Genomic DNA, 26,961 nt, shown 5'->3' on the forward strand with positions numbered 1-26,961 from the left:
CTCCTTGTTAATTAACAGAACAACACCGATGGACTTCAAGAAGTTGCCTGGGGAGGCTTAATTTATTGCATGGGAGTGGTGTTCTTCAAGAGTGATGGAATCATTCCATTTGCCCATGCCATCTGGCACATGTTTGTAGCTATTGCAGCTGCAGTTCATTACTATGCCATTTGGAAGTACCTTTACAGAAGCCCTGCAGACATTATCCGTCACTTATGATTTAAAAAAAAATAATCTGCACTAGGCCTCCATAACAGTATTATTTGATGTAAGGAATTCTGGGGAATTGAAAAATTGCACAGGAAAAACTGCACTGAAGTCGATAGTTCTCTGAGTACATTTACTGTGAACTGACGTTAAATAATGTGTCCTGGAATTGCCCTTCATACAGTAAGCACTGTAAATAATCAAGGCACTATAGTACAGTACTGATAGTCCATTCCACATTAGTAGAACTGGGTTCCTGATGTTTACTAACCAGAATTTTTGTATTCTAGATTAATTTTACAGTTTTTACTATATGAATTTTTCTAAATTAGTGATTCAAATTGTGAAAGTCAGTGCAATAGCAAAACTGTAACTTCTTTTGTTTTAAAATTGGTTTCTACCATTTTTCCACTAGCCATTTAATAAACATAAATCATGGAGGGATAGATCTAGTTTTACCACCAGTCATCTTGGCATAATATGACTTTTATAGAAATTTTAAATTGTTTTTTGTAAATTTTAAAAGTACATTTATTGAAATGAAAACACACAACTGTCATCTATGCAGTTATTCATATTGCAAACTCTTGCAAGAAAATGTTACATTCCATATACTGTACTGATAAGCAAACATTATACCTCTTCCAAAAGTTTTATTACAAGTGGGGTTGTAAGTACAAGTTTTTAAAAATTATGAATTTCGAAACGTGGTTCTGCCAAGCTTGGACGTGAAAACATGCTGCTCACTATAGTATATTTAGTTACTTAGGGCTTGTCTACATAGTGGAGTAGTTCAGATTGCAGGGTGCGATTTGTAAAGTGCACTAACATGCTACACGTTAATTGGTCCATATAGACCCAGATGCTGCACATGAAAGGCTCCCTAATGCACTTTAACATAATACTGTTTTAAATAGCACTACATTAAAGTGCACAAGGGAGCCTTTAGTGCACACCAGCAGGGTCTATATCAACCAATTAATGTTCAGCATACCCCCATAGTCCACTTTACCATCTGGCTTATCAATGAAAGAAACAAAGTGTTTCAGACAAGTAGTTAATACCAGTCAAACATTTTAAGACACCTCCACACATGCCATCTATAGAGACAGTTGAATTGATTAGAGCAGACTTTTCAAAACTTGGCAGTATCAATGCAGGTGACCAGCTATTAAATATCCCAGGATCCAAATTACAATGAGGAAGCATCAGTAATTGTCCAGAAAAGTTAACATATATTGGTGCTGAAACATTAAGGCTGGGATATCAAAAGGATCTCAGTGGAGTTGGGTACCAGTGACCCCTGGCTTTGAGTGGGTGTTGGATGTCTAACTCCCTTAGGCCCCTTCAGAATCCCAGCTGAAACTGGTACATTGCAATTGCTGGTAACTTAGAGTATTTTATAGTTACTGGTCTTCACACACTTGGCCTTTTAGTGAAGAAAGCCTGAAGAACTTGATACAATATCTCTCATCAATTTGGGACCTTAAAAAGAGCAAAACTGGGCATATCATATTGCTATTTTCTGTACAGGAAAACAAAATGTAGCAAAACATGATTGTAGAACACGTGCATTAAATATCTAGATGTAGAAGCCTCACTGTAATGCTGTTTTCCGGTTATAGTATCTGTCTCGCTACATTATCAATGTCTTATATTAAGATTGACTCGATCCTTTTTTCTAATTTACTCAGTTTTTCATGTCAGTGTTTTAAAAACTAAAAAAAACAAACATGTTGCCTTTTTCAGATTTTGTTCTGGGTATTGCCTGTCTTCAAACAATAGACTAGCACAATAGGGATGTTTTTCAAGGTACTATTTAATATTTCATCTGAACTTGCCAGTGGGTTGTTCGCATATGATCAAATCTGTACATTTCTATAAAATTTCCAGGAAGGGACACTTAAAAAAAAAAAAAAATCAAGGCATGGAAATGAGTTGCCATACAGTGTTAGCTGATGACTGGAAAACGGCACCACTAAAGCACCCTAGTCAAATCTCTGAAAAGCATAAAAATGGAACATCTGGGCAGACGTTCCCTTGTATGAGACTTAAACATGTGGATGCCTGCGTTTTTTTTTAACGTCTGTTTCCATGTTTTTCAATTCTGTGGGTTCATCTATTCTGTTCAAATGCAGCACTAAAATCTAGGTAAGAGTTTGCTTTTTGTCAAAAATGGGAATTTTAGCTTGGATTTGTTCCATTATCTTTTAAGTTAATTTTCATGGCCAGTTGTTTGGAGTGTTTAATAGTGAAAATGTTTTTTAAATATTTGAACTCGCCAAAACTATTTTGAATTACTGTATTCTAGTCTACATGAATTTGAATGTACTAGACTGTAAAATAAATAAATAAATATTTTGTGAATTTGGAAACTTCATGGTGTGGGGTTTTTTGTTTTGTTTTTTTTTGTATGGAGTGCCAAATGGAGTGCCAAAGCCCAGTGCAGGTATGCGAACTTGTGCCGCAGTCCTATCTCTGGTTGTAGTGTAGACATACCCTAAAACACTAGTCCAAAATGTACGAAGACCGTCCGTGCCCCAAGGAGCTTACAATGTAAGACAAGACACAACAGATGGATAATCCTGCTACATGGATCTACTTTGGACTGTCTTCTGTATTCAGAATTTTGATTCATTAACCAAATTGCTTTTTGTAGCCAATAATTTGAATGCTGAAAGCTGGTACTTGAATTATAATACACATTTGTTTTAGAAGTTTTTTGACCATAGTAATCAGTGACTGAATTAAATGAAATTACTGGGGATATTTGCACAATTTTGGTTTAAAATTAATGTTTAATATTTTTTTCAGGCACCGCTGCATACAGGAGTCTTACTTTACCTCTGTATGGAACATTTTTCTATGAGTCACCTCCAGGATTCTTTATTTAGGTCCAGGTTATTTTAACCTCCAGAGGAATCCTGTGACTGTGGCCATCATGTTGACATCAGGTGCTTGACTACGTCTTTTCTCACGGCTTTGCTATTTTTAAAGGAATACAGGATGCTAGTCTACGCTAGATAATTGCTTTTAGTAGTGAGAGGTGCAGTAAGATTAAAGCTAAAAATAGTTAGAATTTCCTGTTACCAGAAGAATGCCCAGGATGAATGCCTTCCTACTTGATATAGGAGCCTTTTTATTAAATCCCTGTTTCAGTCTCATTTAGGGTGGAGCAGGTCACTTAACCTGCAACTGTTCCAGCTTTAGCTCTATTAAGAACCTCTCTCCTCATGCAGTAAAATCTTAAATAAGTTCGTAACTCATTCGTAGTTGTTTAATGTGCTAGTAAATGTACATTATATACTGCATAAATATGAATCACTTGTAACTCATGCCATACAATTACTTGAAATACATTCAGGCCTATCGTACCACCCTCATCTCCCAGCAACCACTTCACGATGTATTTCTCTTTCCCACAGCTGGAATCAACCACTCCTTTTGTTTAGGAGGGGAAGTTAAGTGGTCCTATAAGCCCCAGAGCTGCAAGGTGATCAGCACTCAACTCCACTCGGGTTTAGGACACATCTCCTCACAAGATTGGAACCTTAGTCAGCTAATCCAAACATTAGGTCTTGTGGGCCTAGCCTCAGGGAAGGGGCTCAGACTGGAAAGTGGTGGTTTCTTTAAAAGTTTTCTGAGTTTCTATTGAGATGCTATTCTCTAGTAGGCAGGCACAAAGTTGATATTCCCATTAGTCACCTGAATGTAGTATTTGCCAAGATAATTGGCATAGAAACTAGCTTTCTCTCTGAGCGATGTATCTCTGTCATCAGCTTATTTTGAATACAAGAGAGTATTGCTGCATATTTCTTTTGTGAAATGAGGACACTTATTATGATGACTAAGGATAAACCAGAGGAAACCAGAGTCCTCTTACAAAATTTAGGGGTAAAATCCTGGCCCCAGTGAAGCCGTGGAAGATTTGCCATTGACTTTACCCTAGAGCTGTATGCGCTTACGGGAATACTTTTCACATGTGCCTCAATGAATTAGGAGACAGGTTAAAAGGATTTGTGCTCTTAAATTGTGTGGGAGAGATTTGCAAATCTCCCCCTTAGTTTTTTTTATATAAACAAAAAGTCATTGATTCTAGTCCACTAAATTACTGAGGCTTTAGTTCCTGGAAAAAGAGTTCTTGCTTTCTTATGCATCCTGTTCAATATTAATATTAATAATTAATATTAATACCTTCGAGACACCACTGACTTCCTGAGGAAACTTCAATCCATCGGTGATCTTCCTGATAACACCATCCTGGCTACTATGGATGTAGAAGCCCTCTACACCAACATTCCACACAAAGATGGACTACAGGCCGTCAGGAACACTATCCCCGATAATGTCACGGCTAACCTGGTGGCTGAACTTTGTGACTTTGTCCTTACCCATAACTATTTCACATTTGGGGACAATGTATACCTTCAGATCAGCGGCACTGCTATGGGTACCCGCATGGCCCCACAGTATGCCAACATTTTTATGGCTGATTTAGAACAACGCTTCCTCAGCTCTCGTCCCCTAAAGCCCCTACTCTACTTGCGCTATATTGATGACATCTTCATCATCTGGACCCATGGAAAAGAAGCCCTTGAGGAATTCCACCATGATTTCAACAATTTCCATCCCACCACCAACCACAGCCTGGTCCAGTCCACACAAGAGATCCACTTCCTGGACACTACAGTGCTAATAAACAATGGCCACATAAACACCACCCTATACCGGAAACCTACTGACCGCTATTCCTACCTGCATGCCTCCAGCTTTCACCCTGACCACACCACACGATCCATCGTCTACAGCCAAGCTCTGCGATACAACCGCATTTGCTCCAACCCCTCAGACAGAGACAAACACCTACAAGATCTCTGTCAAGCTTTCTTACAACTACAATACCCACCTGCAGAAGTAAAGAAACAGATTGATAGAGCCAGAAGAGTTCCCAGAAGTTACCTACTACAGGACAGGCCTAACAAAGAAAATAACAGAACGCCACTAGCCGTCACCTTCAGCCCCCAACTAAAACCCCTCCAACGCATTATTAAGGATCTACAACCTATCCTAAAGGATGACCCAACACTCTCACAAGTCTTGGGAGACAGGCCAGTCCTTGCCTACAGACAGCCCCACAACCTGAAGCAAATACTCACCAACAACCACATACCACACAACAGAACCACTAACCCAGGAACTTATCCTTGCAACAAAGCCCGTTGCCAATTGTGCCCACATATCTATTCAGGGGACACCATCACAGGGCCTAATAACATCAGCCACACTATCAGAGGCTCGTTCACCTGCACATCCACCAATGTGATATATGCCATCATGTGCCAGCAATGCCCCTCTGCCATGTACATTGGTCAAACTGGACAGTCTCTACGTAAAAGAATAAATGGACACAAATCAGATGTCAAGAATTATAACATTCATAAACCAGTCGGAGAACACTTCAATCTCTCTGGTCACGCAATCACAGACATGAAGGTCGCTATCTTAAAACAAAAAAACTTCAAATCCAGACTCCAGCGAGAAACTGCTGAATTGGAATTCATTTGCAAATTGGATACTATTAATTTAGGCTTAAATAGAGACTGGGAGTGGCTAAGTCATTATGCAAGGTAGCCTGTTTCCTCTTGTTTTTTCCTACCCCCCCCCCCCCCCCAGATATTCTGGTTTAACTTGGATTTAAACTTGGAGAGTGGTCAGTTTAGATGAGCTATTACCAGCAGGAGAGTGAGTTTGTGTGTGTATGGGGGTGGGGGGGAAGTGAGAAAACCTGGATCTATGCAGGAAATAGCCCGACTTGATTATGTAAAGAGTTGTCACTTTGGATGGGCTAGCACCAGCAGGAGAGTGAATTTGTGTGGAGGGGTGGAGGGTGAGAAAACCTGGATTTGTGCTGGAAATGGCCCACCTGTTGATCACTTTAGATAAGCTATTACCAGCAGGACAGTGGGGTGGGAGGAGGTATTGTTTCATATTCTCTGTGTGTATATAAAGTCTGCTGCAGTTTCCACGGTACACATCTGATGAAGTGAGCTGTGGCTCACGAAAGCTCATGCTCAAATAAATTGGTTAGTCTCTAAGGTGCCACAAGTACTCCTTTTCTTTTTGCCAATACAGACTAACACGGCTGTTCCTCTGAAACCTGTCATTAAGAACAATGACGCACAGGTTTAGGTGGCAGGGTATAAAGCTCTTGATCTGCCAGAATGTTATAACAGACGCTGACCTTCTTGCAGCTTCCCTGACGTGAGCAGTGTTACCAATGTCAACTGACAGCCAAGCCTCCTATCAGACAGGAAGTTCAAACCAGATCACAGGAAGCTTGGCTGGAGAAAGGTTTGTGCTTATTCAACACGATGTTAAAATGACACTAGAATCAAACCCACAAAAGCAAGAACATTTAGAATGGTGCTTATTCCAACAATCATGCACTGCTTCTTGCTTTTAAATAGTGTGATGATCTTAGAATGTATCATAAACTACATGGGCACAGTGAGTAATACAGTGCAAGCTTAAATCACTGAAATTTCTTGCTCTGGAAGTTTAAAAGGTCATTCCACTAAAAATCACAAACTTACAAAAACTAAATTCTTTACATGTTACTAATACAGATATGTATTAAAATTAAATAATATTTTTCACTATGATCCTTTCTGGGGATTTTTTGGGGGGGAGGGGGGCCCACTTCACTCAGGCTGAGAAATGAAAATAACATAGTCAACATTAATTGGATCAGTTTCAGTTTTGGATTCCCTTGCAGTGGCTAAGGGCTAGTGTTATCAAACTTCCAGGGAAATGTTACAAATCCAGGGACATGGTTTTCACTGAATATTTCAGTGGTTTGAGCATTGCCTGCTAAACCCAGGGTTGTGAGTTCAATCCTTAAGGGGGCCATTTAGGGATCTGGGGCAAAAATTGGGGATTGGTCCTGCTTTGAGCAGGGGGTTGGACTAGATGACCTCCTGAGGTCCCTTCTAACCCTGATATTCTATGACTCTAAAACCTTCGTATAAAGTAAGATTAGCTTTTGTTAAAAAAAAAAAAAAAATAGTGCCCTTAAATGTGTGCCCCTTTCTGAAGTCAGCTGTTTCACTAATATTGCCAAATGGGCATTTTTGTTGTTGCTTGGCTGAGTTCTGGTTTTTTTCATAAATAAAATTACCTCATAAATAATCACTGCTTATCAGAGCAAAAGTTCACTGTGTCTGTCTCTCTCCCCCGTCAACAGATGTGTTAGAAAGTTGTCCTCGTACTAAGTCAAGCTTAATAAAGACAATATGCATCTAAATACATGGTAACAGTACTTTGGTTAGCATGGTGTCTGTATGTAGAACTCAACACCACATAAGATTGTGTCATGCACTGTGGCTGGATTAAGATAAGGATAATCAAATTTCAGGTTTGATGGGGTACGTTAATATTTGCAGAGTCAATAAGCAATTATAGTATTTCACCTTTCACTTGAGCATCAGCTGTTAGCAACTGTTGGACTGAACTTTACTGTGATCTCGCACAATTTTATGTTCTTATGCAGACAAAATTTAATTTTCAAAAATCCCTCATCGCTCCACTTCTTACATCCTGATATTTACAGCAGCCTGCTTGGAAATTAATTTCAAACTATGGACTCCTAATGTGTGTTTAAATAAAATAATTATGCTTTGTGCTGATTTAAAAAGATTGGATGTGTTAACCCTATGAAGAGTGGCTGGGAATTTTGGAATATTACTCTGAGGAGCTTGGCATAGTTTATTTAATGAACCTAATTCTGACTTTCGCAGAAATCCAGGGGTGGGTGGGTGGGTGAGTGTGTGTGTGTGTGAGTGAGTGAGAGAGAGAGAGAGAGAGAGAGAGAGGATAGGGTTTGGAGTCTCATCTTTTTCTCTGGTTTCAGAGGAACAGCCGTGTTAGTCTGTATTTGCAAAAAGAAAAGGAGTACTTGTGGCACCTTAGAGACTAACCAATTTATTTGAGCATGAGCTTTCGTGAGCTACAGCTCACTTCATCAGATGTATACCGTGGAAACTGCAGCAGACTTTATTCATATTCTCTGTGTGTATATAAAGTCTGCTGCAGTTTCCACGGTATACATCTGATGAAGTGAGCTGTAGCTCACGAAAGCTCATGCTCAAATAAATTGGTTAGTCTCTAAGGTGCCACAAGTACTCCTTATCTTTTTCTCTGCTATCCATGAGTCTAGCTGAGGAAAACTTGGGTTAAAATATAGGCAGCTGGTATTTACAGAATGTACAGTAGCTTTATAGCCATCTGCTGAAAGACTATACAATCATCTTCATATCCTCTCTTCGCAAATGTTAACATTGCTTCTCTTGAATCTAGAAACACTATCACTAACATTTTGGACCTGTTCTCAGATGAGTTATATCTCAGTCAAGGCCAAACTTGGTGGCCTGATTCTCTCTCACACATTTTTGTGTGAAAACTGGTAGAGATTTCGTATTTGTGGGAGCAATCGGGTAGTGAGCTACTTCAGTGCTACTATCTGTGGCCACATTTAATTAAAGCTGCAAAATTAGAGGCTAGATTAAGGCCCCTTCTTAAAATGTATCCTTTGCATTTGGAGTTGAAAGTTATAAATGTTTCCATGACATGAGAGGGAAGGAAGTGGAGGGGCAAGATGTAAAGAAATACATGATTGATATGGAAGCCAGCTGCAGCCAAAATCCAATCCCAATATCCATTTCAAGATGAATTTAAACTGGGACTCATCTCCTATTAGTCTAAGATAATTTCTTCCATTTAAAAATAAGGTCAGTCTTCCTCAGCACAAGAGCATCTGCAGGCTCCTGGGATCTCTGTCCTGGTGACTCAAAGTGGGAGAGATTTTGGCAGTTAATATAGAGTGGTACAGAGAGGCAGCGACTGACGCAGATACTTGCCATTCTGTGCCAGTTTGGGTCACATCCTGCACCCAGAAAGTCAGTGGGAGCTTTGCCAGTCATTTCATGCAGCAGGGAGAGGGGATCTGGCTCTTAGCTTCAGATACAAGCAGTGCATTGTTTCTCTTTCTAAAGAGAGAAATTGGCAGCTGGCACTGAGTCACAGTTCAATAGTCACACTTACCGCATTGTATAGCCCGGTCAGTTCCAGAAATATTCATCTTTCTTTCCAGGGGCATGTATGCTGACAGTTTCCCATGGTTCCATCTGTCTGTGCATGAATTGCCTCTTTCTATCTTGTTGTCTCCAATAGGCTGCCTTGCAGTTATTATTAACTGTCATTGTCTTGGCTTTGGTAAGATTGTCAAACCACTCCTTTCTATTTCGATCAAAAGGTGAGTTGCCTTCTGGTGTGTTTGTAATAACCCATTTCACTGTCATATGTTTGTTTTATCCCCTTTATATTAGTTTATATTTGATTCTACCCTATGGTCCTATTTTGTAATGCCTGGGAGGGATTCATTGACTCTCTCTGTAAACCATGAAATAGTATCTTTAATAAAATGCACCCTCAGGAGCCTAATCCAGCTCCCATTGAAGTCAGTGGAGAGATTCTAATGGGAGCTGGACTTTGACTCCTTGACTGTTTTTATTGATTAATCCTAGGTCTTTTATTAAGGGATTGATGTGCTTGGCTCCATCCCTGCCTTTGCACACGCTCAAGGAGCCCTCAACCAAAGGGACTTATTTTCCAGGTGCAAATAAGAAGAATGTGCAAATTACCCTTTTCCCCCAGGGATCTTGAAACCTTTTACAAAGCTGTGTAAGTCCTATCAATGCCCTGGTTTACAGATGAGGAACCTGCAGCCAGAAAAGTTAAATGACTCGCCCAAGGTGACACAGTAAGTCACTGGCAGAGTTAGCAACAAAACCCAGGTCTCAGGTCTCCCTGCTCTAACCACCACACCATCCTGTCTCTATAGACCCAATTTGGCTGGACCTCAGCCATAGATTTGAAATACCAGTGAGCACACACATGCTGATTTCTGCTCTGTAAATAAAAACTACTACCCCCGGGAGCATGATCCCTGATGTAGATCACCCATTTATGAGACCTTTCCTGAACACAGCAGAATCTATATTGCATTATCACCGTATACCATCTGACATCATGCCTCACACCCACCAGTTCAAAAACACCTATTGTGTAATCGGGAAACATGCAAAAGTCTATATTAATTACTGAATCTCGGGGCCATGTAACCAGCAACCATGGTTGGAGTCAAGGTGTCATGCTAATTGTTCAGGAGGAGGTTGGAGATATGTGGGTTGTGGATGGTGGAAGGGGAGGGAGCTGAGGTTGAGAAGGGTTGCTGGTGAGTGGGGTGTGGATGGGTTGGTGAGCAACTGCTTTTTCCCTTGCTTTTTATTATTTGCATGGGGAGGGGGTGGGGTATATGCAGTCAAGCAAACTGAACTCACAACGCATGAAGCTTTTTCATGTGGGAACATATAGTCTGGAAGCAGGAATCTATCAGGCTAACTTTCCAAATACACCGGTTTTAATTAATTCAACTATAGCTCTTCCACTACCACATAACCTTCTTGGGAGTGCCCAGCTTATACCCCTTGATCTGTTTTTAAGATACAGATTCATGGAACAAATGCAGATTTCTCTGAGCTTACCTATTTCCCGCAGATGGGTTCAGAGTGATTTGTTTTGATAGATTGTACCACTGTTGTTCTCAAGAGTAGGTGCTGTGTCAGGTTCCAGAATGCATCAGCCAGGTTCCATCAGCAATGGGGAGTGATGGAGTGCTCCATTATAATGCAATAAAAATACCTGGCTTGAGACTACTGTGGATTAAGGACAGTGAAGTAGCTGTTATATAGGGTTTGAATTACAGATAAAAGGGCAAATCCATCATTAGGGAAACTCTGCTGAAGTCAATGAAACTATCCAGGGCTAAATTTGGCTATTGCTTTGGCTATCACCTTCGTTAACAAGTCATACTAAAACTGTCTACCAGGATACAAACCAACTGATCGTTAGCCCCTCAAGGCCAAATATGTTCTTTGCTCCTGCATGGGCACTGAAGAATTTAAACACGGCAGATCCACGGTGATACCATAGCACAAGCCGGTAAAGTAGTTAGAAGGAAAATGGAAACCTTGATCTGTTCCAAAAGATCATATCACTCCTGGTCTTTACATTGCTTGAACTGCTGTGCTGTCAACCCTGGCAAGCTTTGCAGAGTTATTAGTTAGGCGGGTGTTGTCTCCTCAGCCACCATACTGTGGTCTCAGTGTTTTCGAACACACATGTCCAACCACCTGTAGTAGTAACATGAACATCTGAGCTAAAACGTCCTCTCTGCGTGTCTTCCTTCCTGCTGAAGCTTAATACGATAATAATTGGCGGGGGAGTGACAGGTTACATGTTCAACTGAAGGATCAAGATGATACTTATTAGCTCTAGTATGACCCCTTGTGTTTGAAAACGTTTGCTGCCAGGGTTAGATCACTGGAGATAATCTCACTAAATACATATATAATACTTTGATGTGAGGTGAGATATATACACGAAACTCTCATCTCTGTCAGTCCACCCATATATCTATACACACAAAGACGTTTACATATATATCTATGCAGGTATACCAGTATTTATTTATGTATAGCTTCCTCTCTAGTTATCTAAATGGATTGTAGTAGACCCACATTCACACACGTAAACGTCTAACTTTGTGTGTTCCCATATTATAGACAGACAGCGAGATGGGTAAATCTCACATATTTCTCACACACATCACGCAGCATTTAAAGCATGAACTATACATATGAAATTTAGATGGGTACCCTGTGTTCCAGCCATAAAAGCAAGTCTCCTTTCTAACAAAAAGATGTTAGGCAAGTGCTATTTTAAGTACCATTTTGCAAAACACATGTCCTGCAGGTACTGTGTAAATTTACAATGTATAGATAAGAATAAGGTTCCAAAACACAGTCATGAATAGGTGCTGTAGAAATCTTTTGTACGTGTTCAAACTGTGATACGGTTCTAATTAGTCTCTCTACATCAATAGAAAAATACATACTATACATATATGCACAGATGATACTTATTTAAGTAGTTCTTACATTATCCCTTGTTTTAGAAGGTTGATGTATGAGACAGATACAAGTATCCATCTAGCTATGATACAAACAATGAACCATATGTGCACAGAGTGTACAATACAAATGAGTGCAAAGAGTCATTAGTTACAATGTGCACTCAGATACTAGACTAATGAGCCATATAAGAATCCAAAGAGAGAGTTAACTTTTGACCCATGTTCGGTGTCTTTGACTAAAATTGCCCATCGAGAAAAAAGAAAGAAACACCAGCATCATTAATGTACTTATATTTTAAAAGACACAGACTTGGGCTCTACCTGGGTTGTTTGTTTGTTTCACTGTTCATGACCATGAGCCCTTCCAGTGTGCCAATCCATTTTGTTCTCCTTCAACGTCCTTCCTCACTCTTCAGCGCATAGCTATGTTATCGCATAGGATTTTCAAATGTTCCTAAGGGCTTGCAAGACTAACTGTCAGTCAGCCAGAGTATGCAAAGTATGTCCTTGGATTGAGGGGAATCTGTTGGCGCAATCAATAATGGCCATATCCTATACACATTCTGAGGGTATATCTCTTCTGCGCGGGGAGGAGTGTGACAGGGAATTTCTAGCACTATTTTTTGAAATTTCCAAGCTTCCTGGATATCAGATGTTTGGCTGGATCCTGTCCAGGTGATGGCGCTCATGGACTCGTACCAAAGCAGTTCACAACTGGAAAATGGCATGTGCCAAAATATGGCTCATATTCCAGTTATAAATCAAGTGGATGAATGAACTCCTCTACGCATGATTGTGTGGCTTGATAAGAACAGGAGTTAAACTATAAATATAACCAGGTCCAAGATTGTAATAATGTGTGTTATCCTTTATTAAGGAAGAATGAGGCCACTATCAGCCTCTCCAGAGATTTACAGCTCTGTTCTCTTGCCTGAAGAATTTTTCCCGATGTTTCTTTCAGAGATGATGGATGCAATGCCAAAGTATTCATTTATTCCTTCATTATATTTTGTGCATTTTCAGTCAGTTCTGGACTCCTGCAAAATGCTTGACCGACAGCTCGAATCTGACAGCTTCTGTTAAGCATTTACAGGATTGAGGTCTATATACATAAACACATGAACAGTGGCATTTATTCCAGTGCGAGTGCTTAATCCACACAATAGGTACAGCTTGGGCAGCGTCACTGCTACCTGAGGTTTCAGAGTAACAGAGTAACTGCTACCTTACTCTCCCTATTGCATCAGTGTGTCCCCACCTTAATCCATACAGACCTCTTTAAGGCACATTCCCCCCCTCCCCTTAAGAGTTCATTACTTTGCCTCTGGGACATTAAAGGGCTGACACTGCAACATTGTTAAGACACTCAAAATTCTGATAAAGCCATACCGTTGGTGGCACAGATTTTTAAGGGAAGTTTAAGAAGCAAAGGATCCAAATACTAACATCCCCCAATGTGCTCAGGCATCTACAGCTGAAGTTATGGTTCCCAGTTCTAGTAAAAATTCAGCTCAGCAGTTCTGAAACGTAGCAAGAATCCTGTCCGGCACAGCAGGATTGTCAGTCACTGTAGAAAGAAAAAACGAAAGAATAAAAGAATGAAAAAGGGCTGTGGGAAGTTATATTGCAGATGGGAAGCCTAATGTTGTGTTTATTCAGAAATGTTCTGCAATCAGCTGCCAAGCTTTCAGAATAGCTGACAACATGCTCGAGGGGCACTGGTGGACTTGCCCTTTGAGGTAATTGAGTTCTTCAGCCAGATGACAGACAAAGCTTTTCCCTCAAGGACAGTACCATAACCCTCAAGTCCTAAGCGATTTAGACACCAGCCCGCTAAGAAAATCACACAAGTATCAGCCCAAGGAGAGAACACTGTCCTACTCCCAAGGCTCACAACAAGAGTACTCTCAAAGAAAGAAGCCCAGGTTCTCCAAGGGATGCCCATCATTCACATCTTTGGGTATGCCAGAGGCAGTCGATTTGATGGAGCCTCAAGAGTCACACAGGAGCCCATCTGGAGTCTGCTCGCGCCTTTGGGAACCATCTGGCTCCTTTCCACTGGGCCCTAGCAACCACTACAGTTAACAAATGGGCATTAGACATCATCCCCTTCAGCTACCCTAGCCCTCTCCTCTTCCTAAACATGCTTCTGATTCAGCAGCAACATGGGCCTGTTTCTCAGTGTGTGGGATTTCTTCCAGTAACTGTGTCTATCACAGAACTCTAAACAAGTGTCCGTAACCTTCACTGACAGTGAAAGAACAGCTCCAAAACATACCGGCGCTCATTTGACTTTTCTCTTCACCCCAAAGGCTGATCAGCACCCTGAACATGCCTTCCAATGGACTGCTTGTTCCTAGGTACCCAGGTACTCCTGGCGTCTGAATTGCTGTAGTTTCTGAGCACCTCACAATCTCCAGTGCAATTAAATCCTACTACACCTCTGTGAGATATTGTTATCCTCATTTTACCAATGGTGGACAGAGGCACAGAGTGACTTGACCAGGGTCACACACGGAACCTCACAGTGGAGCAGGGAATTGAACCCACATCTCTAGGCTAGTACCCCAACTCCAAGGCAACGCTTCCTTCCTGACCATCTTGTATAGTGACACGTCTTGAATCAATATTTTGCAGGTACAAAAAACCCAGAACAGTTTGACTGATGAAATGAAAACCCCAGATACTCCAGGAGTCCCAGAAGAAGTTCTGGGCATGCTATATGAATAACTGGGCCTGCTCCAGTAAAACTGGGACGTATGGTCACTGTAGGAGAACTGTGGCCTCCCTGCTCATCTATCATCCCCCCTCCCTACCCTGCACGATCCCGAGGGGTTGTGGGTTGGTCCAACAGCCTGTTCTGCTAGAGAAGTACCATATAAAAGAACGGTCATGGGGAAATAGCCCCAAGGATAACCTCCTTCACCTTGATCCCCTCTAGCTTGAAGGAGAGCCCAGGCCAGACTGCTGTTAGTGATATATATTATAATCACAGCAGAGCCACCATTTGCCACAAGAGGGCACCAACTACCAGGAATATTAGAAAACAAAAAGAGAAACTTCATGAGGCAAATGGCTTCATACAGGGGCCAAGCCCTTCGACTCCCACTCACTCTTCACTCATGCCAGACTAAGGTAAACTACTATTATCTGCAACAGACATGTGTGCACATGGGGACGACGACTCACTATTTGGCAAATGGTCAAAGAGTTAGAAGGGAACGGGGAGTGAGCCCTGTCTATTGTGGGCATGTGGCTAGGGAGTTCTGTGAGCAAGTAGCCAGAGTGGAGGTATTTTCATAATGAGCATAGGGCTATTGTGACATCACCATACAGTCACTACACTGCACTCAGATTGGCTATGGGCCATTACTAGCTTGTTCAAGGCAATCTACTGGCTGTCCATGTGTAACTCCTGGGGCCTGAAGCCCTTAAGTAGGGAGCTGACTCACTATTGACTCCTGTTGGTGAACAGGGACAAAAGCAGCCCAGAGCTGCTTGAGAACTTCAGATAGACAGGGTGGGTCCAGAGAGGAGGGAGCCCTCTGCTGGCACCACTTGGTGTGCAAAGGGAAATGAGTGAATGGGCCAGGCCTCATTTGCATTTCAGCTATGTGGCAGTTTGGGTTATTTCTGGTTAAAAGACAGGTACGTTGTGAGTTTGTGAACAATAAAGTGCTATTATGCCTGTTTGGAAATGATGAAACTATCATGAAGCAACTGTGTTGTGTCTTTCCTGCATGGCAACTGACAATAGGATTCAATTAAGTATCAGAATTTCTCCTGTGATTACTGTAACCTGAAGGGGGTTGCACTCAGACAGCCAAGTTAATGTCAGTGATTAATGGGATACGGGGAAAGGAGGCAAAGAAAGGGAATATCAGTTGCCTTATCCTCCAAGGACCTGACCCTGCAGAGCTTGTGTGCACACTTAACCTGACTCATAAAACTAGCTCTGTTGAAGCTCACGTGAATAAAGAGAAGCATGTGGGTAAAGGTGGGATCTTCAAAACACTTGGTGTTGGCCTAACTTCTGCTCCCACCGAAGTCCCTGTGTGCTGCTGTCCAATGAGAAGTCAAACCGGGAACAGGAGTGAAAGTTTTGCTGCTTTTGAAACATCCCCTTATATTTTGGTGTGATGGCTGTCGTCTCGGTGGACACCCCAGGAATTGAACTGTGGCCTTGCAGAGATAAAAGCTTGAGCTACAGCTTCTTAGCTGGACTTGTAACCGGCTCAAATCCTCTGTGGCTCGGGAACAGAGGGGACTGTACCACACTCTCACAAGTGGGTTACGTTGGGGAGATTGGGGCCTCAGCTAGCAGTGCCCCACCCACAGTCCACTCCGCAGCACATTGATCCTACTGAGAGTCATCTGGTTAAAGTGCTTGTGTATCAGCCACACTGTCAGTATTGTGCTCTAAGCAGTAGGGATTCCTGCCTTTCTCCGTGTCTCCATTCACCATCCCTTTCTCCTTTTGCGGCCTGCTTGTGTGGCTGACTTGCATCAGCTTCAGAGGACTAGCAGAAAGGAGTAGCTGAAAAGGTTTGGTGGGAGGTGCAATCTCTTTGAGATTGAAGATGCTAGTGGAGTCCAAAATGTTACTATTACTCGGCATAACTTGTGAGTCGGAGGAGTTGTGCTTTCTTCTCCTTTGGTATCATTGAAGGTGCATTTTAGTTTCTAAATCCCATTAATTCTGCAAATAATGAGCAATGCAGTAGGTAAGGTTGTTGCTTGCAGCATTACCTGATATCTTCTGTGGGTTCAAATCAATCAACAGAAATATAATTTGTGTTTCTGTGGATTTAGGTTAACCTAGATATTGCCAATCTGCACCCATTCAGCCCTTTCGTGATCTACAATAAAATCTCATTGCCTGATCCATAATCTGCTTTCTATATATTTCCCCAGGGGAAGGTGTTTGGATCCTTTCCTGTCTGTTATCTGTGCTGTCACTGTGTAAATAACATGACTGATTAGGGAGGAGTATGGATTTAGATATTATTCAGACATGTAGGTGTCTCTTCTCTGTCTTTTTGCACATTATAAAAGCCTGATGGATTGCTAGCTGTGGCTACACAGAGAGTGCCAAAGCTTGTAAGAATGGACTCTCTATAAATCATTGTTTAAATTACAGGAGTGCCAAGAAGGCCCAGTGTGCTAGGCTCTGTACATACATATAGTTAGAGGCAAACCCTTCCCCCAAAGAGCTTACAGCTGTTAAGACAGGGAAAGGAAGGGTTATTTTCGTATTATACTGATGTGGAACTGAAGAATAGAGAGATGAGTGACTGGGCCAAACTCTCATATGGAGTCTGGGGCAGAACCACAGTCCAATGCCTTACCCACAAGCTCAGCCTTTTTCTCTGCCAGTGTCTCTCCGATCCTCATTCCCTTTTCTTCCTGTGTACAATTCTGGTCTATCAGATCTTTGTAATTTGTAGTTTTAGGGGACTGGTTCTGCTGCTGTTGGGTTTCTTGTGGTAAAGTTTAGGCCACGATTATACAGCGCCCCCTAGGGTATTGATGAGTATGGGCCACCAGGACAAACATACTGGGGCCCTAGCACAGTTGGAAGTGGTGAAACTGTCCCCCCGGTCAAAACCACACTGCTGCCCCGGAGCTCTGCATGGAGGGGACTTCGCTGGGGTGTGAGAGCAGGCACCCACGCACTCCCAGTGGCACAGTCCCCAGATGGCTGTGTGGAGGTAGGTGAGACAGCTCGAAGCAGTTTCATCTCCCTTTCAGTCTCCTGCAGCCCAGGTGTACCAGAGCCCAGGTGTACCAGAGTAACCCAGCCCAGGTGTACCAGAGCAGAGGGAAAACTCTGGGGTGTTCAATACTGACTCTGAGCAAAGACTGCCCCCTACTGAACCACCAGTGCCACTGCCCTGCAGGCCTCCAGACAAGTCCTGACTTGGACAAGGACCTGTGTAGCTTCTAAAAGCTGACGAGGGTCCAGCTTGCTGTGCTAATGGCTGCATTCTCCAAACAGCAGCCTGTAGCACTAGCTATTGGGAGGTTTATGCATGAAATCACACATCACCTTTAATACGCTCGTCTTAATACGAAGGGGCTCGTCTCTTCCTTACAAGATCACAGGTTTGGTTCCCTAGATTGTAAAAAGTTTGTCTTCACATGCTGGGCCAAGTTCTGCTTTCAGTTATACTGATGTAAATCTGGAATCATTCCATCGATGCCAGTGGAGTTAGGCCAGACTTACACTAGCAAGATTTGAAGCAGAATTTGGCCTTCTGCTTGTAACTGGGCGACTTTTATTGTTCACTGTCTAAATGCCTTGGAGGATCAGAAACCAGTTTGCGGCTATTTTCCTTTACAAACCAAACCCATTACGAACTTTGAGTGAGAACTCACAGGGGATTTGAGCCAATCGGTGGCCTCCGCATGCAAGTGAAAGCAATAAAATATAATTGAAGAGCTGCCACTTTTCTACTTAAAACTCAACCCAAAAGGGCTTTGCCACAGAGGTGTTTCAAACACCTGTGGCAAAAACGCATCCATTAAAACAAAATCCATCTTTCCGTCTCTCCTCCATGCCCTGAAATAGATAAATAAAATAAGAGGCAGCAGATGATAATAAAACTCACAAGTATTTTGGGACTGCCACTGCTTTGCATATTTATTAAGTAACATGCTGATTTGAAAGATCTAGGTTTACAGAAGAAGAAACGGAGTGTGAAGAACTATTGACCAACTTAAAAAATAAACCAGAAAAGGTTTGCTAGAAGCCAGCATCAACAGGAAGCCGAGGTGTGTTGACAGGCCTGGAGCCCGCTGCTGATTTCCAGGAAGGCAGCCACATTACGAGTTAGCATTGGTAAACAAGTCAACTTGGAGCTGCTGCCTAAGGTGGATTAGTGGTATTTATATAGAAAATAAGTTTTTGACTAGTAGATACAAGAGAAAAGGGCAGAGGGAAAAGCTGTAGGCAGAGTTACTGGGCTTTTCCAAATTACTACTATGGGCTGGTGCAAAAGAGTGCAAATCACAGCTCTTCCAAAGCCAGCAGGTCTGATGCATCTATTGTAGGTTATATCTCCGTTATATCTTTACATCTCACAGTCTTGAATGTATCCATCCTCTCAGCACCCCTGTGAGGTAGGGCAGTGCTAATATTCTCATTTTACAGATGGAGGACAGAGAGACTATGGACCAGATCCTGAACTGTATTTAGGTGACTAATTCCCATTGGCTCACCCACTCTCCAGACCATTCCCTCCGGCACTGCAGTAGGGCGAAATGTAGGACTTAAGCTGCAAAGGTGCAGCCATGATTTACACTACAGCGGTGTGATCAGAACTGGTGCAGCTTGCCCTTGTTTGAAACAAAGGTTAACTACACTGGTGAAGACTACACTTGTATAAATCGTGCCTGGACTTGGGGTTTGCATTAGTGCACAGACAACAGTGCACAACAGTGACTGAAATCCCAGTGTAGACATAGCTACTGAAAGCAGCTACGTTGGCACATTTCATTGAAGATTCAATTAAGTCACAAAGATTTCTAATAGTGTCTCTTATTACACCATCAAAGTTCAAATGGGACTTGAGTGATGCATAGATCTGCTGTAGACCAATTTCCCCCAGAGCATGTACACTATCTCCATCACGGGTGTAAAGATGTGACATACCAGGGTACAATCCAGACTAATAAGTAGCTGTGTCAACTCTGGCATCTAACCTGGGGAGCCCTTTACAATACTTTGCTGTTGTAGCCTCTGGACTGCAATGCTGCAATGCAATGCAAAGAGCCTTCAGCGTGCAAGTCACTCCCAGCTATGTCTGGGTATGTGCTGAAGCCAGCCAGACACACCCTGGCTCTTATCAGCAACGGTTATACTTCAGATGACCCCAATACACTCCCAGTCTTACATCTTCGCCCTAGAAATGTATGTCCTGTACTGCCCAGCCCGCTCCTGGACAATACAAGCTTACATAAAGTCCATTATTTCTTTAATAGAAATAATATTCACACAGCTTGCCATGCCAGATGGATTTTCCCAAACACTTCAACTTAAACACGTTGGATTAGATAAAACAGTAAAACAAGTTTATTAACTACGAAGAGATAGACTTTAAGTGAGTGCAAGTAATGAGACATAAAAGTCAGAAATGGTTTGTAGAAAATAAAGTTAAAACACTACTGGGACCTAATATAACAAACTCAGATTCAAATAAGTTTCTCACCATGTGCTTACAGCAGTCAGGACCACTGTTCCCTCTCAGCTCCCACACGCGCACACAGATCTTAAACCCCGCGCACACGGCGAAATGCCATGCGCACTTCGGCTTCGGTAGCGGTTGTTGGGTCTTTTTGCTTCTGCTGCGGCACTCCGGCTTGGGGTTTTTTTTGCTTTGGTGGCAGCACAGAAGAAATTTTTTGCGCACATGGCCTGTTAAAAATGAGAGGGAACATTGGTCGGGACCCCTTCTCCCAGAGTTCCATCAAATGCTTCCTTTGTCGCTTCTGGTGCTGCGATTGCAATGGACAGGGAGGAGTGTGTCTTGGTCTTTGCCCCTCCTTTTTTATAGTTTCAGTTTCCCTTCTGAAAAACATTTCCTGCTGGGTACCAGGAGACAAAAGGTCTATAGGGAAGGATGTTCCCTGTGGCTTTTTTCTCACCTATTTTAGCTTCTTTTATCTCCCCTTCCTGCTTGATGACTCTGTTTACTGCTTACATGCAAATTAATCGGATCACACATTGCTTTGTTGGAGACAGACCTGTTTGCCAATCACAGTTTGGAACATGAGTTAATAACACCTTACAGTGGAATCTTATAATTTCACATACAATGTTGCCACACATATTTTATCAGGACAATATTGACAAGCAAATTATGAGTTTTCAGATGATACCTTACAAGACATACTTTGTACAAAGATTATTACAATAGTGTGAATGGTGTGGGGGACACAGGGGTACATTCTGTCACAAAACAGCAATCACCTTTGATGCAAGCCAAAAGGGATGAACTTGAATTAAGGATGATGTCATTCTTCTCCTTTTGGTCATAAGAATGCACCATCCTTTCCACTCACTGAGCTAATGGCTTTAATTCCCCCCTCAGACCAATCTATATTCCTGGATAAAAATAATCATCATTTCCAAAGAGAGGAGGGCAGGACATCTGCATCTTAAACCTCTTTGTTCATTTCTTTGTCTTCCTTCACTCCTTTTTCTCTTGGATTCCTTACTTTGGCGTTGATCATTTTGGGGTTCTCAGTGATATCACTGAACTTCTGTGAGACCTTGGGCAAATCACATCTCCGCTCTGGGCCTCTGAGTCCCTTCCTACGGTTTGTCTGTCTTGTCTGTTCAGACTGTAAGCTCTTCGGGACAGGGACTGCCTCTTAGGGCTTGTCTATATGAGGAAATTAATTGGAATAGCTATTGCAGAATATTCTGGAATAGTTTCCCTTGTGGACACATTTATGCTGGAATAACCTATTCCTACTCCTATTTTACTTTAAATTCACTACCTAGCTTATTCTGGAATAACTTTCCCATATAAACACGATCTTACTTTGTATGGTATCTAGCACCACGGTCTTCCTGATCTTGGCTGGCACTGATATTTCAGGTGTGCCTGTCGTACAAACAACAGTATAATTTACAAGACAATTTGTTTCTTATTTCCCTTTATGAAGCCCCTGAGCCCAATATTTTCTACATGGTCTGGACAATCAGGGGGCTCAGCACCTCATTTAGACACTCCGGCACCCAGCCACCCATTTTAGACTTTCAGGACCCAGATCTCAATAACCAATTAGCAATCGTCCAGTTATCTCACAACATCTGACCACTGAGCCATAAGAACTCATAAGTCCCGCAATGGAGTAAGCTGGGACCCATAAAACGGTCCAGGGAAGGCCAGCTGAAAATGATGGTGTTCTGAAAATGGGCCACAGGCAGCCAACAAGTGACTCCATCTGTAGGGCCTAAGTCAAGAAGACACTTTTACCACCCTAGTCATGACTGAACCTTGGGTCTGAGGAATAAATCTGATCTTCTCTTAGAAGGTTGGTGTTGGCTGCTTGAGGATGGGATGCAGGGCATGGCAGGAGGTGAGCTGAGGAGTCTGTTTTGCCAGGGATCTTCCTGTTCTTCCCTCCCGCTTTTGTAGGGCAAGGTGAATGTAGGAGCCTTTGGAGGATACCCCAGATGCTGGCCTGAAGTTGCAACTACAGCCAGTCGCTGCATGGCTAAGTGGGGCGTTTGCCTCTCCCGCCGTGTGTGTTCACCTATTCCAGGCCAATCGCTCGGCCTGTTTGGTCGTAAGAGCAGATCCACAGCAGCTGATCATATTGTTGGCCTGTCACTTTGACTTCACTTATGGGCTAACATGCACTTTTTACTGTTTCTCTTTGTGCACCAAGCTGCTGTACTTACAACATAACTAACATGAAGTTTAGCCTGGTCTGGGATTGCCACTATATCTAACCATCAAGTGACCACTGTGATAATGGTATTATCACAAAATCATGTGACGGCCAGTTAGCATGAATTTCACATGAGTTCCCTCTGGGATTCAGTGTCTCTTGTGAGCTACTCAGACAGCACAACAAATTGTTGCTACAGGCCCTTTCAGCAGCTCCTTTACCTTCCAGTAATGGGAAAGAATAACTAAGAGGAAACTGTGGCATGTCATGGGATATTCCAGTATCTAAGACTTACAATTACACACTGAACAGCTTTAAAGGGACCAGTGGCTGCTGAGCAAACTTGTGACCACTGTGTACCCAAAACAAGTATTGCTTGCAGGCAAATCTCAGTGCAGATTATTCTTCTTAGCAGATAGTGCTACAAATGTTTTATTGTACTCTGTGTGCATGTAACACTCCCCTATTTAGTTTGAGGCAGGGAAGGTAGGTTGGTGGCTGATACTTCCAAAGATGCCCCAGGGGCTGAGTGGTCTGCAGGAACCAGAAGAGAGTCCAGAACCTCTTGATCTGAAGCATAAATAAAACTCTAGTCACGGTGTAGCCACTAGAGGGAGACAAAGAGCTATACAGAATTAATGTGGGTTACGTGCAGGATACTGAGCTAATGGCAAAGCTACTAACAACTCAGGAGTTTGCAAATCAGATTATACATTGCAATGTAATATTTTACCAATACAAGAGGGGTTGATAGGAAAGTGTACATAGGTCTGCAATGTGATGTGACAGCAAAAATAGACAATGCAATTTGGGGAGAGATTTCTGGGCCAGGAGAGACTGGGAGCTGAAGGTGAAACGTTGATGGATTCCTCCTCTTCCTTCCACTTTGTCCAAATTCCCCTGGATGGGGCACCTCATTGCACATCTGGGTCTCTCCAACACGGACCCTGCACAGGACATGCTGCAAAGGCAGAGTAAGTACAGCACAGAGCAGCACAAATTGTTATAATATACCTGTTTCTGATAGAGCCCAAACTCTCCAAAGCAGGAACGCACAATCCCTGCCCAAAGGGATCACAGTCAAAAGACAGACAGAGGGTAGGGGAACGACATACAACATATAGACATGTGTATGTATATTCCCACATGCTTAAGGGGAACATCCACCCACAGAAATCCACACGAGCAGGAAAATGGGCAGTTAAGGTAAGAGGGCATGTGAACTATGCCCTGCCCACTACATCACTTTTCTCATGTGCAGTCACACACTGCCCTCTGTCAGCAAGTCCCATACCTATCCAGCATGTACAGTAACACAACGACACACACACACGCTGCAGTCCTCACAAGCACACTCTAATGCTAACCCTTAACTCTGACCTCATGGGAAAACAACATCAGACCATTCCCCAGTCTGCAGACATCTAACAGACAGGCATATTACTAGTGCAAATGGTGGAGTTCAGGTTCAGCCCATCTGTCTCCATGCTCTACCCACCTCCTCTGCGGATGGCACCCATTGACCCATGCAATTCTAGATCCACGGTCTACGTAGCCCACAAGACATAAGCTATTTCTTACTTCCCTGTGCTGGCATGTAGTCCACTGTCCAAGTCATGATCTAGCCCTATGTCACCATTTTAAAAGTCTGTGCTTCCAAATGAATTTTTAATCCCTTTCCACTTTCATTTTAAATCAACCCCTCTTTGATTTTATTTGCAGCTGCAGTGGCTCAAGAATTATAGCTTTTCTCGTCCTTGATCACTGCTCCATTTAGCTGGAAATGAGGTAGCAGCGTCTGTTGTTGATATAATGTTGCTGGGATTTTTTTTTTTTGCATGCAGGAAAGAGATGTCTTAATGCCCATTAGATGAAACCTGTAAAAACATTTGATGCTGTAAGGCACCAACCATACCGTATCTCTCAGTTAATCAGCAAGGAGGCAGGCTGCAAAGGGATGACTTTCTCTAGCTTGCAGGCAGAAGAGGAACAGTAACAGTTATGGGCTAGAAAAGAACACCCCAGTTGTAGAAGCGTAGACAGGTGCTGTACATTCAGAATTAGTTGCACATCAAAAGCGAAGGGCTAACTGTTTTAGGCGTGGTGGAAACCTCTCTTGGACTTAATCTAGTACAAAGCATTTACCTTTTCCGTAGTGCTTCTGTGATGACAGTATTTTGACTGCCAATTGATTTCCTATCATGCACAGACAGTCAATTTGATACCCAGGGAACCCAATGCTAATTTCACAAAGAATGAGTAATCTACATTGAAACTACAAAGTCTAAACGGGCTTTCAGTTTGCAACCAGAAAGGGAGGTCCCTTCTGCAAATCAAATGGCCCATGCTGTCACAATTAGCCTCACCCAGTGCACACTAGATGCAAAGTTCCCTCTTAAATGACAAAGCTCAAACAAATTAAGACACATGTTGACTTAAATTGCCATATATTCTCTAAAGCTACAGCTACAGTGGTATATTGGAAGCATGGTAAATTGTTAAGCTAGTATATCTGCTCAAGGACATTATTTGAGCAAGCAAGAGTGTGAACAGACACATGGATGTCAAGGACATGCTGTTTTTTTTAGACAGCAAGCAAGTCTTTGAAAGGCAAAGACGTTTGAGTGGGGGGTTGGGGGAGTGAAATTACTGAATGCTAACTGTGTGTCTCTCACCAGCATAAGCTGGTCCAATAAAAGATATTCCCTTGCCCACCTTGTCTTCCTAAGTGCCTTTCGATGTTTGCTGCAGGTAAAACAGTTATTGAAAGAAAAGACTATTTTCTAGTATGTGATGAAATTGAATGAGAGAGCCGGGCATCCAATGCTGGCTCTTCCACCCATTGCCAATCTATTGTTCCCCAACGTTCACAGCTGGAGGCCAGGACACCCGAGTCCAGATCCAGCCCTGCCACTGACTCAGTAATGCCCTGATCCCGTGTCCAGTGGATGTCAATGGAAAAGCTTCCATTGACTTTTATAAGTGTTGGCTGAAACCTTGGATGTGTCATTTAACCACTCTGTGCCTCAGTTTTTCCATCTATAAAATGGGCATAATACCTGTCTCATTGATGTGCTGCAATTAAAAAAATTAGAAGGCCCAACCCTTATTCATAAGCGTAGTGCACATGTGAGGAGTCCCACTGCCCTCATTGGGACATCCTAGATGTGGCCCGTTTGCATGAGTTGGAGTTGCTGGATGCCGTTTTTATGAAGCACTTTGAGCTGCTATGATATTAGGTGCTGAATGACTGTTAGACAGGCAAAGGCCGGGCCAATCTTTAACAAAGATTATACAGTTTACAGCCATGTGTAACCCCTGGGAAAACATGCTCATTATAATTCTCAAATCCCCTGACACACCATGAAGCCTGTTCTGCCACCCAGACGCATCGCGACGAGCTGGCTGGGATCTGAGTAGGTGCAGAATAAGGTACGGCTCAATGGGAGTTTAGGATGTTGCCTCTGACCCAGGTATAGCAGACCCTGCAGCAGTAGTTTACAGCCTGTGGTACACAGACACCTGGGGGTCCGCAGACCATGTCTAAGATTTCCAAAGGGGTCCATGCTGCCATTTGAAATTTGTTTGGGGGAGGCGGAGTTCCACAAAAAAAAAAAAAAAAAAAAAAAAAAAAAGGTTGAAACCACCTTTTTAGGGTCGGGGGGGGTGAGGGGAGGGTGGAGGAATGTTCTGGGGTGGGATGTGTAGCAGGGCCTGGGCCAGCCCCCCAAGAGGGGAAGGGGACGGAGGTCCACCCAGCCCTTCTCTGCTCCCAGCTCGGCTCCAACCAGGCTTGGGCTCCCCCCGCTCCGCACTGGTCCCATTCCCTGCTCCTGGCGGTGGCTCAGGCCCCGTCCCCGCTTTCAGCCTCCGCCGGCATGGACACAGTCTATTACTGGTGGGGGGTGGGGGTTAATGAGAGGAAAAGTTTGGGGACCGCTGTTATAGGGCAAGGTGACCTAATCCTCGTATGACCCCAAACTGAATGGCTCCACCATCCTGATCACGTGAGACTCCTGGCTCGCCCCCTGTGGTAGGCAGGCGAAATCGGAACAGTAACATGGTTCTAAAGCTAGGGATGACATTGGGGGTTGTTCATGTTTTAGTGGCGACGCAGCAAACCAGAAGCAGTTTCTATTAGTGGCTCTGTCATCCATGGGATGGCTAGCAGTGAGCAGAAGATGATGTAAACTCAGACAGACACCCTGGTATTTAAGGTTATGTCATACACCACTTCTGAGTCATAATAATGCAAGAGTGTTTCCACACCCTAAATCAGTGGCTGTGATTTCCCCTGTTATATAACTCCACATGCCTGA

General features: G+C 42.9%; 1 protein-coding gene across 3 annotated transcripts in view; it reads left to right on the forward strand.

Moving 5' to 3' along the window:
• MMD (monocyte to macrophage differentiation associated) overlaps positions 1 to 2,582 on the forward strand; it is a 30,206-nt gene extending 27,624 nt beyond the window's left edge. For all 3 annotated transcript variants that reach the window (XM_075119247.1, XM_048817984.2, XM_048817986.2), the window contains one exon: positions 19 to 2,582. In XM_075119247.1, the coding sequence (XP_074975348.1) occupies positions 19 to 219 (201 nt within the window). In that variant the 3' untranslated portion in view covers positions 220 to 2,582. The remainder of the gene's footprint in view (positions 1 to 18) is intronic.
• Positions 2,583 to 26,961: the final 24,379 nt, after the last annotated feature.

The sequence above is a fragment of the Caretta caretta genome, chromosome 14 (genome assembly GCF_965140235.1).
Source record: "Caretta caretta isolate rCarCar2 chromosome 14, rCarCar1.hap1, whole genome shotgun sequence".
Classification (NCBI taxonomy): Eukaryota; Metazoa; Chordata; order Testudines; family Cheloniidae; genus Caretta; species Caretta caretta.